A 15,407-nucleotide genomic window follows, 5' to 3' on the forward strand; every position below is an offset into this window, starting at 1 on the left:
CTAACACATGGGATGGACTTTTTATTTATTTTTTACAATAATGTCTAAGTGTATTGTATTACATTTCTGTTTTTACTTTTTTCTTGTTTCATTGTATGTAATGGCAGAGATTAGGGATGAATGAAGTACAACCATAACCACAATCAAATAAACAAAAATCGAAATTGAGCATATTTGAATATTGAATATTGGGGGCGGGGGATTACTGCCTTGGTGTGGAGGCCCTCTATCCAGCAGTGGAGTAAGATGTACCTACCGTACATTGCTGAGCATTTTATGGGGGGGGGGGGGGGGATTATCTCACAAAAGCGTGCGTACGTTCTCATCTTAAAGGAATGTATATAGCGCCTTAAACAAGGCCCTTTAACAAGAATTCAACAATGGTAACGTATGAATGCAATGGTGGGGATGAGGTGAATGAAAAAGATGTTCCATGACACGATCTAAAAAAAAAGGGAATGCCAAGCAAATAAGATTCAATTTATCTCTCTCGAGGCGAATTCAACACCTTAACATTTACGGTATAAAACCCGTTTTGAAGAAGCAATAATCTCGTGCGTTCGTGCCCGTGCGTGTTGTCCCTTCGCCTGCAGAGAAGCACTCCGCCTCAATGCAGCAGCAACAACCCCCCTCACCCCCTTCACTCGGCAAGCCGCGCGGACCCCGTGTGAATTCCGCCGTTCGCTCTTCACGGAGCGACGTCGGTGACGTCCAAGGACGTCGATCCTCCCCCGGTAGCCGAATCACTCCGCCCCAGTACCGAATCACTCGGACCCAGTACGGAATCACTCCGCCCCGGTTAGCCGAATCACTCGGACCCAGTACGGAATCACTCCGCCCCGGTTAGCCGAATCACTCGGACCCAGTACGGAATCACTCCGCCCCGGTTAGCCGAATCACTCGGACCCAGCACGGAATCACTCCGCTCCAGTACCGAATCACTCCGCCCCGGTTAGCCGAATCACTCCGACTCAGCACGGAATCACTCCGCCCCAGTATTGTGTCAGTGGCGACTCCTCGTAGGTCCCTGATCGTTCATTAGACGTTCCCGCTAAACGGGACCGCCACAAGTTCCCTAAGGTTCGACCGAATCGGAACTTTTCCGTATTCTGCTTTCATTTATTTTCGTCGCTGGGGTTCGGTACAAAAAATATATAAATATCCGTTACGTATAACACAGGACATTTCACCTGTTTTATTGCCAGAAAGGATAAAACTTATACTTTTAAATGCGCCTTTTGGCGTCATCTGGTCCAACACCATGTGAGACTAGGCTCTAAGGAAAGCTGTCTCGGGTGTGGACCAATCAACTTCAAGGACAAATGCATACATTATCAGAGTTATGTTTTTTGTTTGCATTACGACTGCAGGTATTGTGGTCTATGCAAACAATACTCCTTGTAAAAAAGAGGTGTCAGTTTTGTTGCCAGATAAAAGGGTAAAAAAACAATTATCACTTTTACGTATGTTGAATTTCTTTCGCACCGTACGTAACCAACCGCGGTAATTGGAGGTGCGGGGTCAGAGCAACAAACGAAACACGACAGGGTCTGGAGGTCGCACTCAAGAGGACCCCCCAACCCACAGAAGCATGCGAGTTCCATCTCCCGTAATTCTCACCAGCGACGACAAGAACGGGGTCGCCCACCCTCTGAGGTCCAAAATCGCACGGTGACCCCACGTGTCGTAGGAATACAAATATCGCACAGTGACGGAAAATAAGAGAGCTCCATCCGAATGCATTGTCTTGAGATTATTGCGTCAATTATTAAAAAGGCGAGGGTTAGTTGCATAAAAAAAACAACTTGAGCACAAGTTTCCCTGAACCGTTTAAAATCGGTGGCGATGTATTTGGGGCCGTCCATAAATGACGTCACGCAATTTTGGCTGATTTTTGACCCCCCCCTCCCCTCCTCGTCACACGGCGTCACAAAAAGTCAGAGCCCCCTCTAATATGACGTCATAAAGCTCTGCCCCCCCCAAAACCATATTTACATTTTGAAAATAAAACATGCTTCAAATCGCTTTAAACTATTGTCATTGTAGTGCGTATTTAATGTGGCGCTGCACTCTGATGTTGTAGATGAAAACATTGATTGAAAAGTCTATTTAATTAAGTAGAACGTGTTGTTTATATTTATTTAAAGTTGCGCATTTTGATGTGCCGTCACATTTCTCAACCCCCCCCCTCCCCCCCTCATCACAAATTGTCACAAATGTCTGACCCCCCCCCCCTAGGTGCGTGACGTCATTTATGGACGGCACCTTTACGCAACTGGTCAAAGGAATTGTAGTGAATAAAGTGTCAGTTTTGTTGCCAGATAAAAGGGTAAAAAACCAATTATCATATTTTGCTACTGGCAAATGAGGTTCCAATGGTGTCTGGCAATACATACAGATTCCCCAGGACAGCTACCCCAAGCAGAGGACGATGTTACAGGTTAGCAAGTCTCGCTGATAATAATCCCCTGGATGATTTTCTCTTCCTCCCCTCTGTTTTGCACGTGGGGGTCAGGTGCGGGTCGGAAGAGGACGCGAGAGCTCCCCCAATTCAGCCTTTCAATCACAACATCGAGTGTTTGTCGAGCGAACGCAAGAGTGTTCGTTGCCATGAGGTCCCACCGGGGTGCCTTGACAGCCCACTTCAAATATTGTTGTTTGTCCTTCACCGCCCCCACGCCCGCACCTCCGATGAGCACGGCTGGCTACGTACGGCGCGAAAGAAGTTCAACGTGCAACAGTTCGAGTCAATCTGCTCGACTAGTGGCTGAACCCCTCTCTAGAAGAAGCTCCACCCGAATAAAAAAAAGTGAAGAATAGCTTCATAATCAACGTTTTTGGGTTTAGATCGCGTTATTTATAAATGTGTCGTAACCCTCCACCACCCGACACGGCCAATCAGTAAAAAAGTGTCACGTTGACAAAAGACAAATAGTTCACTGCTTTAGCCCACCGGTGTGTTGAAGCGTGAAACCACAACATTTACAATTTGAGTACGACGTTGCGCTGGTAATTGCATCCTGCATCATCGGGCGAATCGCAATCTAAACCCAAAAACGTTGATTATGAATAATATTGGTCGCGAAAGCCTACGTGTTAAACTGAAGAATAGCTGCGGACGTGCGAACACAAACCCGGTGCAACAGCGGACGGAGGGAGACCTGGGTTCGAATCCGGGTCTTCAGCACCCTGTGATGATACCGGGTTCCCAAGTGCGGCGAGGTAAATGATTATTGTTGTTACATTTAACACGTAGGCTTTCGCGACCAATATTATTCATAATCAACGTTTTTGGGTTTAGATCGCGTTATTTATAAATGTGTCGTAACCCTCCACCACCCGACACGGCCAATCAGTAAAAAAGTGTCACGTTGACAAAAGACAAAAAGTTCACTGCTTTAGCCCACCGGTGTGTTGAAGCGTGAAACCACAACATTTACAATTTGAGTACGACGTTTCGCTGGTAATTGCATCCAGCATCAACGTGACACTTTTTTACTGATTAGCCGTGTCGGGTGGTGGAGGGTTACGACACATTTATAAAAAACGCGATCTAAACCCAAAAACGTTGATTATGAATGTTGTTACATTGTTTTTTTTGCTGTATTTTGGTGATTTCGAAAACATATGGTTAAGCCATGTTTCTTGCGGAAGTGCGGAGTTGGCCTGATAACTTTAATCTAAATTGTCTTATGGTTGTTATTGTTTGACTTGCATCACACTGGGATTTTTGCACACAGCGTTGTAATACGGTGGGTTTTTTTTCTGGAAGATTTGCTGGTTTATCCAGGATGTTTCTGTTGCGCGTGGATTCAATATCGGCCGTTCTATAGGAGTACGTACACAGGTGGGGGGGGGGGTAAAAAGTCCGGGTGCGTACACGGAGGGGGGGGGGGTCAAGTTTTGACAGATTTTTGCGTGCGTACTAAATGGATGGCCCCTAAGGACGCGCACGCCCTGTCATTCCACGCGGGGTGTTTATTGTTGGAAGTGCAGCCGTGAATCGGGCACGCGGAAAGGAGCATTGTAGAAGAATATACAACTGTGGTCAGTGCCGGATGAAGCTAGTGCGGGGCATGTAGCATATGTTATGAAGGGGCCCTCAATAATAAATACATAAATAATAAAACACACATGTTTAGCTTGCATAGTAAAGTAACTGTATTTTTTCATTTGCTATACAGCCAAATCGCTAACCTTAAACACCCAGTCGTTCATAAAAATTGAAGGCAGAATAGTACTATAGTAATAGTGCAGAATCACTGTGCCGAATCACTGAACCAGAATTGAATGCTTGAAAGCATTTAGCGCGGGGCCCTCGAAAGTGCGAGGGCCCGTAGCTACAGATGTCGCTACTTTTGCTCCTAGAATAATCCGGCACGAAACTGGGGTAATAACAAAAGCAACAACAAGAGTCTCGCAGACTCACCGCGCACGCGGAGTTCGGCAGCGGAGTAGATGGTGCCGTTGCCATTCCACGCCTCGCACTGGTACATCCCCGAGTGGCTGAGGTTCACCGCCGAGATCGTGAGCGTCCCATCGTCCCCCAGCTCCACCGAGCCCTGCCGGAAACAACAACAACAACAATGCAGCAGCCTCCCACCCCCGGCCTGGTTCACGACGGGCAGAGGCCTGCAAACAGCGCAGTGCCACCTTCTCGTGGTTTTACCAGGACCGCCCTCTTTGTTGAGGAGGTAGCTGGTGTCTGCGGGAATTCTCCAAGACTTCCCCGGGGACACTGAAATTAATTTTGTCAGTTGCGTAGTAATAATAATGATGTCGTTATAATACGTCGCCCAAGTCGATGAGTGTATGTGCAGTTCTCTCCTCTTCCAGTATTGCCAATTATTCCTCCACTTGCCGTGACGTGTCCCCTTTTTATGCCTCCAACCGAGGTGGCAACATCGGCGGCACCACTGCCCTCTGACCCCCTAAGTCCTAATCCTAACCGAGCGGAACGAATAAGTCGGGGAGAACAAGCATCTGCCGGTGGGAACAAATATCCGTTCCCCTAGGGGAGCCAGCCTTCAGCGGGAACCAGGGAGACGGGCTACAACACTGTGACTTGGTGAGATTCATTGTATGAATGTATCCTGCGTTAGTTAACAATGTTTGTGTAAGTGTCATTACGTGTTTGCTATGCGAATGTCAATCGACACCCGGGGACGCCCTTGCAAATGAGACGTTCAGGAATGTATGTTGAACTTCTTTCGCGCCGTACGTAGCCAACCGTGCTAATCGGAGGTGCGGGAAACCGTGGTGGAACCATGGCGGAAGCAGATGCGGGTACTTGATGCACAACGGGGAAATAAAAACAAACTCTACAGCAGTGTGCAGCGAATGTGGTCACCACCCAGAACAGAACAGAATGGAACGTATAACGACTCGATGCTCGATTTACAAATACGAAGGAGTAGGCATCGTCACAGCGATGATGCACCACCCCGCTACTCCTGACGCAATCATCTGGCTCATCAACCACCTCGATATGAAATTACAGCTATAGCAATAGGTTTTTACCGTTTTATCTGGCACCAAAATTGACACCTTTATGCAAGGGATCATGTTTGCAATAACCACAACACAAGCAGCCAAAATGCAAACAAAAAGAGACAACTCTGATAATGACATGCACTGTCCTTGAAGTTGATTGGTCCACACCCAAGACGGCTTTTCTTAGGGCCCAGTCTCCACTGGTGTTGGACCAGATGACGCCAAAAGGCGTACAACTCATAAACAGCGCACTATCAGAGTATTGAGAGCTCGGGGTAAGCATTTACATTATGATACCTCCTTTGCCAGTAGCAAGACATAGTAATAGGTTTTTACCCTATTACTGTTTTTACCCTATTACTGTTTTTACCCTATTACTGTTTTTACCCTATTACTGTTTTTACCCTATTACTGTTTTTACCCTATTACTGTTTTTACCCTATTACTGTTTTTACCCTATTACAGTTTTTACCCTATTACTGTTGCACTCCATGAAACATCGGCCGTACAAAGAAGAGGACCCAGGTGAAATTATTTGAGTACTGTAAATGATAAATTCCAAGAGATACTACCCCGTATCAATACTGGTTGAGGGGGAGATGAGCCAAGACAGCCAGCGTGCTGTGACAGTTCCACCTGAAGACGGACGCTTGTGTTGTGAAGCTTGTGTTGCCTCCGAAACGTCGTGATTTTAATTTTAATTTAATTTAATTTTACTTTTATTAATTAAAATTAAAACATTTTTACCTACGTGACTTTACCGAAAAAACCTAAGAATATGAATCCTTGCAGTCACGAAAGCTTCAAATCTAGAAAGAAATCCTTTGAGTGAATGAAAAACGAGACGAAAGTATGAAAGTGAACTCGCGAGCGGCGCTCACCCCGGGCCGCAGCGGCTCTCCGTCCCGGAGCCAGCGGTAGAACGGCGCCGGGTGGCCCCGCGCCTCGCACGCCCACGAGAGGCGGTCGCCGATATCCAACTCAGCCGGCGGGATCCCGCGCACCCAGCTGGGCGGCTCTGGGGAGGAGGGCGACGCGGGACAGACAGGGCGACGGTCGCTCTCTCCATCGCTCCCTTGCTTGCGCAGCGCATCCGAGGCACGATTTGACGTGAAGCTGTGGATTCTTTGCGATAACCTCAAACGCATTTGACTCGTGTATCCTTGTTTGTTAACGCGTTTGTACTATCTCGGGCTCTTTCGGCTGTGAAGAAGGACAACCGCTTGAAAACGTCGACTTTTTGAATGTGTGGCGCTTTTTTTGTCACGTCAAAAATACAGCCTGCATCTGCTCGAAACTTTCCGTGGCTTAGATTTATCATTCGTGCTGCATTCTGGAAGTCACCGAACCGAATCAATTTGCGGCCGTGTGAGACGGCGGGGGAAGGCGAAGCGACGACGCTTGCGACGTCGCTTCCCCTCGCGGAGAATGCGGCGGAGCACGTGGCAGGATGGAGTTAAACCACTTGGAGGTTCTGCATGGCGGGAGGAGGCACGCTATAATAATAATAATAATGCAATTTATAACGCGCGCAAATTTGTGGACGTAACGGCCGCAACTCAGAGGCGCGGAGCCAAGCTCAGAGTCGCTCGAAAGCATGATTGTAGAGGTGAGTTTTTAAGTCTCTCTTGAAGGAGGCGATTGAGGTGATGCTGCGAATGTGCAGAGGGGATATCGTTTCAAACTGTTGGGGATGCCACCGGAAAGCGGCGCATAGACGTGGATCTTGGTATCAAGAAGAGGTCGTGAGTCGCGCTGCGCAGGCATCTGCCGTGTGCCGAGCTGCAAGTCGTCAATAATGAAGAAAGGTACGGCGGGCAAGCAGACGTGAAGGCCAGGCGAGTGATGACGATGAGAGGTGTGTGTGTGGTGGGGGAGCGGGGGGGAGGGAGGGGGGCCCTCATCCCACCGTTCACGACGAGGAGCGTGGATGACCGGGCGGAGCCCTTGGCGTTGCGCGCCTCGCACTCGTATGTGCCGCCGTGCTCGGAGCGCGCCCTCCCCATCTCCAGCGCCGCCCCGGACGCCGTGACCCTCGCCCCCGCGGGCAGCTCGGCCCCGACACGGCGCCACGACACCTCCGGCACGGGGCTACATGTTGGCGAAGGCACGCACGGGCGGGCACGCGCACACGCACGCACCCACAGACGCACACAGAGACCCGCATACAGACGTGCACGCGTGGGCAGAGAGACGCACATGCGGAGACGAGCATTCAGGCACGTACGCACAGACGCGCGCACGTACAGACGCACTCGGGAGCCCGGTTTAATCGCGGACAAAGACACACGCACTCATATACAAAGACACAACAAGTACAAATATCCTCTATATAGCCTCACACAGACTGACGGGGCACGACTATCAGTAGCGATGGTGATGGCGGTAGTGGTGGTGTTGGCGGTGAGTGTGGTGATGGCGGTAGCACATACCTGTCAACCCCTTATCAGTGCCCTACCTTACTACAGACCAATTCAGACCTCATTGGTCACCCCGTGCCCTTCTAAATCTCAACGTTCATCTTGCAAAGTCCCATCACAAGGGAGAAACACAAACAAATAGACAAACATTTTGTATTGCTCGTATTGAAACGGCTGTACGCCGTATGGACCTGAAAACCAAATTTCCCTGTGCAAGAACACGGGGTGAACCGTACGTGTTGACAGCTATGGCAGCGGCGGTAGCGGCGGTGAGCGCGGTGATGGCGGTGAACGTGGTGATGGCGGTGAGCGGCGGTGAGCGTGGTGATGGCGGTGAGCGCGGTGATGGCGGTGAGCGTGGTGATGGCGGTGAGCGGCGGTGAGCGTGGTGATGGCGGTGAGCGCGGTGATGGCGGTGAGCGTGGTGATGGCGGTGAGCGGCGGTGAGCGTGGTGATGGCGGTGAGCGCGGTGATGGCGGTGAGCGTGGTGATGGCGGTGAGCGGCGGTGAGCGTGGTGATGGCGGTGAGCGCGGTGATGGCGGTGAGCGTGGTGATGGCGGTGAGCGGCGGTGAGCGTGGTGATGGCGGTGAGCGCGGTGATGGCGGTGAGCGTGGTGATGGCGGTGAGCGGCGGTGAGCGTGGTGATGGCGGTGACCGCGGTGATGGCGGTGAGCGTGGTGAGCGATGCGCGGTCTCTCCCCGCCCTGCTCCAGGGACTCACTTGCCGAGAGCGAAGCACTCGAGGCGGACGTCGCGGCCCGCCAGGACGCGCGTCACAGGGGGCAGCGCCAGCTCGACGTGTGGGGCCAGCTTCACGGCCGGCGTGGCTGTGGACGCACACACACACGCACACACACACGCACACACACGCACACACACACGCACACACACACACGCACACACACACGCACACACACACACGCACACACACACGCACACACACGCACACACACACGCACACACGCACACACACACACACGCACGTGCACACACACGCACACACACACACACGCACGCACGCACACACACGCACACACACGCACACACACACGCACACACACACACGCACACACACACACACACGCGGACGCACACACACGCGCACACACACGCACACGCACACACACACGCACACACACACACGCACACGCGCACACACACACACGCGCACACACACGCACACACACGCGCACGCACGCACACACACACACACACACGCGTACGCACACACGCACACACGCGCACACACACGCACACACACACACACGCGCACACACACACACGTGCACGCGCACACACACACGCACATACACGCACACACACACGCACACACACACACATACGCACTTTAGCGTTGGGGCTTTCGTCGTCGAGTGTTGGGTCACCTTTTCACAGATGGGATCGCTTTACAGTCGGGCGAGAGTCCCTAAGGCGCGATGCGACTTCATGCCGAAGTTTGCTTCGTATTAGATGATTTCACTATGTAACGCAATTTTTGTTCCTGGGGAGTAAGTGTTATTTCGTAATTGCGTATGCCTAAAAAGTGTAGAAAATGGCTATTATACCCCACAAACTTTGCTTTTGAGACCAAGACAGTGATATTTCTAAATTTACCTATTTTCAATGAGAAAACGGGCGAATTTGTGTCTTTGCGTTCACATACAGTCAGAAAAAAACAACATATGAATCAAAATGAACATGTATTTATACTAAAGTAATAAAAACATTACTACAAAAGATTTAGAAGTGCGTAGTTTTTCGAGATTGTTCCTCCCCACAGAGAACTCGGTCCGCTGTGGCCAGTCCCACCTGTGGCAGTGCGCCTTGGTGTCTAATATATGTCATCAGTAGCAGCACCCTAACCGCCCTCACCATCCTGACCCTTCTCACCATCCTCACCTCCCTGACTGTCATCACAACCCGAACTGCCCTCACCACCCTCACCACCCTCACCTCCCTCACCTCCCTCACCACCCTCACCACCCTCACCTCCCTCACCTCCCTCACCGTCACCATCTTCACCTGCCTCATCTCCCCCCGTCACCGCCCCTCCTCACCGTCCTTCTTGAGCCCCAGCGAGACGAAGGAGCTGAGCACGCTCGTGTGACTGCCCATGATGGAGGCGGTGACGTAGCAGGAGTAGCGGCCGCCGTCGCCCGCCTCGGCGCGCGCCACGTACAGGTCCCCCGTCGCCTGGACGACGAGACAACGGTGACGACGACGTTAACGCAACGCGGCGTCGGAACGCGACCTCGTCCCAAGGCGTTGTGCAGGGACGCGGGCTTACAATGCGTTTCGTCAGCGAGAGTGTCAAGAAAGTCGACCTATGGTCTAGGGCGCGAGCAATGCAGTCGTCGTGTGAGTCTACGCGAGTCGCTATGTCTCTAATGCAAGCGAGTCCCCTGTGTGTGAGTGTCTGCGTGTGAATCAATGGGGAGGGGAGGGGGTGAGAGGAAGACGGTCATGGGCAGAGGTGGAAGAGGAAGGTCCTGAGCCTGGACCTAAACGGGGGGCAGGAGCCGACAGCACGGGTGGCTGGGGAAAGGGAGTTTCAGACAGTGGGGGCAGCAGAGGGGAATGAACGACCTCCAGGTGAGTGGAGGTTGCCTGGGCACTTCCCCTGAAAGCTGGAGTGGAGAGTGCGTGGAGGGGAGTAGAGTGAGATGAGAGGGGAGAGGTAGGAGAGTGCGTGGAGGAGAGTCGAGTGAGATGAGAGGTAGGAGAGTGCGTGGAGGGGAGTAGAGTGAGATGAGAGGGGAGAGGTAGGAGAGTGCGTGGAGGGGAGTAGAGTGAGATGAGAGGGGAGAGGTAGGAGAGTGCGTGGAGGAGAGTAGAGTGAGATGAGAGGGGAGTGGTAGGAGAGAGCGTTGAGGAGAGTCGAGTGAGATGAGAGGTAGGAGAGAGTGTGGCGGGGAGTAGAGTGAGATGAGAGGGGAGAGGCAGGAGAGTGCGTGGAGGGGAGTAGAGTGAGATGAGAGGGGAGAGGTAAGAGAGTGCGTGGAGGAGAGTAGAGTGAGATGAGAGGGGAGTGGTAGGAGAGAGCGTGGAGGAGAGTCGAGTGAGATGAGAGGTAGGAGAGTGCGTGGAGGGGAGTAGAGTGAGATGAGAGGGGAGAGGTAGGAGAGTGCGTGGAGGAGAGTGGAGTGAGACGAGAGGGGAGAGGTTGGAGAGTGCGTGGAGGAAAGTCGAGTGAGGTGAGAGGTAGGAGAGAGCGTGGAGGGGAGTGGAGTGAGATGAGAGGTAGGAGAGTGCGTGGAGGAGAGTCGAGTGAGATGAGAGATAGGAGAGAGCGTGGCGGGGAGTCGAGTGAGATGAGAGGTAGGAGAGTGCGTGGAGGAGAGTCGAGTGGGATGGGAGGGTTTGAGGGCGACACTGGAGTTGGTCCACCTGCCTGCGACACGTATCGCCGCGCGTCCTGCTGAACCAGCGCCGGGAACTCGTTGAAGAGCCATCGGAAGCGCAGCTCCAGCCCTGGGGACGGGGAGACAACATTCAGCATTTTTTTGTTATTAACGCAGAAACATATTGAGACATGTCCCTTCGTCCAGCAACGCTTGTTATGCAAGACCTATTTAATTCAGGTCGATGCAACATTTGAGAGAAACACATTTCTGCGGAGGGAGCTGGTTGGAACGCTGGGTTGCTCGGTCAATGGCGAGGGTCAACGGCGACGTGGTGTATTCCGCAAATATGGCCGACTGTGAGGGCGGGCACAAGCCGGCGTGAGTAGGTTAAACGTTGAGTTTTATAAGGGCACCACGGGGTGACCAGCCCCTCCCTACCCAGCCCCACCCCCCATCCAGCCCCTCCCTCCCTCCCCACCCAGCCCCTTCCTGCACGACGGACACAATAATCCCCTGTGGGCTGGTGTAACCAGGAGGTTGCTACCAGTATAAGCTATGTCTGTGTGAGATCGTTCAATGCTTTTGAGAGATACATTTCGTTCGCATGAACAACTTAGCTGCGAGGTGACCAAGAGACGGAAGTGCAGACGTGAATTATTAAATCCATCTTTGCGGAGCTTGGACGGTGTTTAATCCCCCTCGTGTGCACGGTGGGATTTCTCTGGGTTCGCCGGTTTTCTCCCGCGCGAGGCCAAACGCTCACTGTACGTGGCATTCATGACCAAACGTCCCAATGTAGCAGGACCCTCATCAAAAAGAGGCTTGAGAATCAATGAAAATCTTTCCTGGGTAAAGGGCATTAACATTATTGATATCAATAAGTTGCATTTAACTGGTTAATATATTGAATGCAAGAAAATAACAAGTGCGTCTCAAAAATAAAAGTGCAGCCAGAATTTTACCAAATAAAAATGTAATCATTATACGCACGGTCCGGTTTAACTTAAAGCCTCTGGCGTTGAGAGCAGTGACATAAACTGAAATATTAACGATGACGTTAAATATTTACGGGCGAACGTCACACCGATACTGAAAAGAAATCATTTGCAAGATTTGTTCCTGCCTCGGATGTTTGGCTAATTACTACTTGAATCAATAAACCAGGTCAATACAATTCTTCAGGTGATAGTGCATTCCTGCAAATGTTTTCATTTTATTTTGCAAGAACCATGCAAAATAACACGCGATAAAAATCGTCAGTAAGGTCACCAACGACTTCACAAAAAAATCTATCTATATATATAAAATCGCAAATCTGTCTGTCTGTGTGTGTGTCTGTGTGTCGCCGGACCATACGCAGTTTCATTGGACGGCGGTTGCCCCTGGCAACGGGTAGCGACGCATTCGCTGCGGGGTGGACGCCATTTTTAATTCCCGTTAAAAATATGCGCACGCATTAACACGCGACTCTGAGGTAAATTCATCAAAGTTTCACGTCCTCTTCACTCCCCTCCCACCCCAATGTGTGCAATTACTATTATAGGGTCGGTAGATAATAAAATTATAGCGATTACACAGTATTATTGTAGCGCGGGGGGGGGGGGGGAACGGCACCCGTACCCAGCCTCAGCCGGATGGGCTATTTAGGCGAGGCCGGAGGCTCTGCACGGTACTAGGCCTCGACACCCACCACGCGACTCTGAGGTAAATTCATCAAAGTTTCATGTCCTCTTCACTCCCCCACCACCACAATGTGTGCAATTACTATTATAGGGTCGGTAGATAATAAAATTATAGCGATTACACAGTATTATTGTAGCGCGGGGGGGGGGGGTAACGGCCCCGGTACCCAGCCTCAGCCGGGTGGGCAATCTAGGCGAGGCCGGAGGCTCTGCACGGTACTAGGCCTCGACACCCCACCCGTGTCAAGCGACGACTTTGTGGTATAAACTCGATATACCCAGCGTTGCCCGGGGGGAAAATACATTTAAAATCTTATGAAAACTTTCAAACATTACATACCAATGAAAAAACAACTGTCTAATTACTTTTAAACCCGACGCGCCAAGAATCGATTCTCTGAATCGCGCAATGGAATCGAAGGTTGTAGATTCCTTTAGATTCGGACGATTCCCGTTTACTATAAGTTGCTTAAAGTCGATATAAACTGCTACGAACGGGAAATATCCGGCGTTGACCGGGGCAAAAATGTAATTAAAAACTCCTGAAAAAAAAAAAATAACAATGAAAATGAAACTCTATCATTCAAAATGTAAACCCCCAACATGCCAGGAATCGATTCTTTGAATCGCACAAAGGACTAATCGAAGGTTGTAAATTACTTTATGATCGCGCTTCCTGTTTAATATAAGTTGGTTATAGAGTTGATATAAACTGCTACGAATGGGAAATATCCGGCGTTGACTGGGGCAAAAATATAATGGTGAGGGCGGTTGTGAGTGGCGATTGTGAGTGGTGATTAGTGAGTGGTGAGGGGAGGTTGAGTGGTGAGGGTGAGTGGTGAGGGTGAGTGTTGAGGGTGAGTGGTGAGTGGTGATTGCTGAGGGTGTGATTGGTGAGGATGAGTGGTGAGGGAGAGTGGTGAGGGTGAATGGTGAGGGTGAATGGTGAGGGTGAGTGGTGAGGGTGAGTGTTGAGGGTGAGTGGTGAGTGATTGGTGAGGGTGTGATTGGTGAGGATGAGTGGTGAGGGTGAATGGTGAGGGTGAATGGTGAGGGAGAGTGGTGAGGGAGAGTGGTGAGGGAGAGTGGTGAGGGTAAGTGGTGAGGGTGTGTATATATGTAAGGTTATTAAGAAATATATTTTTCACCCGGGCAACGCCGGGTACTACTGCTAGTTAACAATATAAATTTGTTTTCGTTTTTCACTTAATTTGGCTAAAGTAGAAGCATCAGTTTGACTGCCATGCAAGAATGAATCATCTCTTGGTGAGGTCTAACGGTCACCTAAATGGGTCTCAGAACTAGTTCCGCCACGTCTACTTCCCGCGGGCCGTTCCCCAACGCGGCGCGGGATGTTTGCGGTCGTCCGGCGGCACGACGCCGACAGCAAAGTCGGAATAACAAAAAAAAGAGTGAGAAAAGTAAACCCCGAAAGCCGTCGGCTCCGCACGTGCAAGCGGTTCCGCTGAGCGGTGGGACACAACAAAAAAAACCCTCTGGAGCGTGAACAAAAGCCGGACGAATCTTACGGTCGTCGGCTGATTTATTTTTGTATCAGGCGGTGACGCACCGCCCCATCGCGGATCGATGGTGGGCTACGAATCATTGCCGCTGGCGCACCCCACCTCCATTCCCCCTGTTTGGGGTGGATGCCCCCCCCCCACACACACACACGACCCCTCGTGAGAGATTTGTGGAATCGGAGCAAAACGCGTGACCACTGCCGCGATTTGTGGCTTCTGCTACTCGTGCTGCTGCCGCTGCCGCTGATGTTATCGCTGCGGCTGATGACAATGATCATCAACATTCAACGCGGAGCAGGCGTCCGCCACCAATATTAGGATTTGTAAGTGATTTTTGGGCGAGATCGCGTACATTGATGATGACTACGTTGCTTTAGCTGTGGCTGACGATGATATTGCTGCTAATGATGACGATGGTGACGATGATGACGATGATAATTACGTTGCTGCTGCCGATGACGATGACGACCATGAAAGACAATGACAAACATCGCAATTCATTAATAACTGCGGCAGTGTACCAAACTCACCCCACGTTGAATCAAAAGCGCGGCTCCGCAGCGAGTAACGAAAATGTATTCACCAATTAAAATGTTTTCACAAACGTCCCCTCTCGTTTTGGTGGCAACAGTTGAGAGGGGGGGGGGGGTTGGAGGGGAGTAGCGATGGGGCCCCCCAATTTCACTCACCCCGTTGGCGCCCGGGAACGGCACGCATCCGAAGGCGTCAAAACGCAGGCAAGGCGCGAGGAAGGGGAGGTTGAGGCGCGGTGCGGCGAGGTGAGGTGGAGGGTTTTAATTGGAGCGCGTGACATTCAAAGTCGGCGAGACGTCAATTAACGCCGGCGGCAAAGGTGGCAAAGGGGCCGTCCATAAATGACGTCACGCGATTTTGGACGATTTTTGACCCCGCCCACCCCCCTCGTCACACAGCGTCACAAAA

General features: G+C 51.1%; 1 protein-coding gene across 1 annotated transcript in view; it reads right to left on the minus strand.

Annotated features, from left to right (window-relative positions):
* LOC144729499 (contactin-2-like) overlaps nt 1–15,407 on the minus strand; it is a 64,515-nt gene that overhangs the window by 26,398 nt on the left and 22,710 nt on the right. The window contains exons 6-11 of the mRNA XM_078609835.1: nt 11,308–11,387; nt 9,974–10,109; nt 8,638–8,743; nt 7,403–7,584; nt 6,375–6,511; nt 4,430–4,562 (exon numbers count right to left, since the gene is read on the minus strand). Coding sequence (XP_078465961.1) covers nt 4,430–4,562; nt 6,375–6,511; nt 7,403–7,584; nt 8,638–8,743; nt 9,974–10,109; nt 11,308–11,387 — 774 coding nt within the window. The remainder of the gene's footprint in view (nt 1–4,429; nt 4,563–6,374; nt 6,512–7,402; nt 7,585–8,637; nt 8,744–9,973; nt 10,110–11,307; nt 11,388–15,407) is intronic.

Source organism: Lampetra planeri, chromosome 32 (assembly GCF_965212315.1).
Source record: "Lampetra planeri chromosome 32, kcLamPlan1.2.h2, whole genome shotgun sequence".
NCBI classification, from domain to species: Eukaryota; Metazoa; Chordata; class Hyperoartia; order Petromyzontiformes; family Petromyzontidae; genus Lampetra; species Lampetra planeri.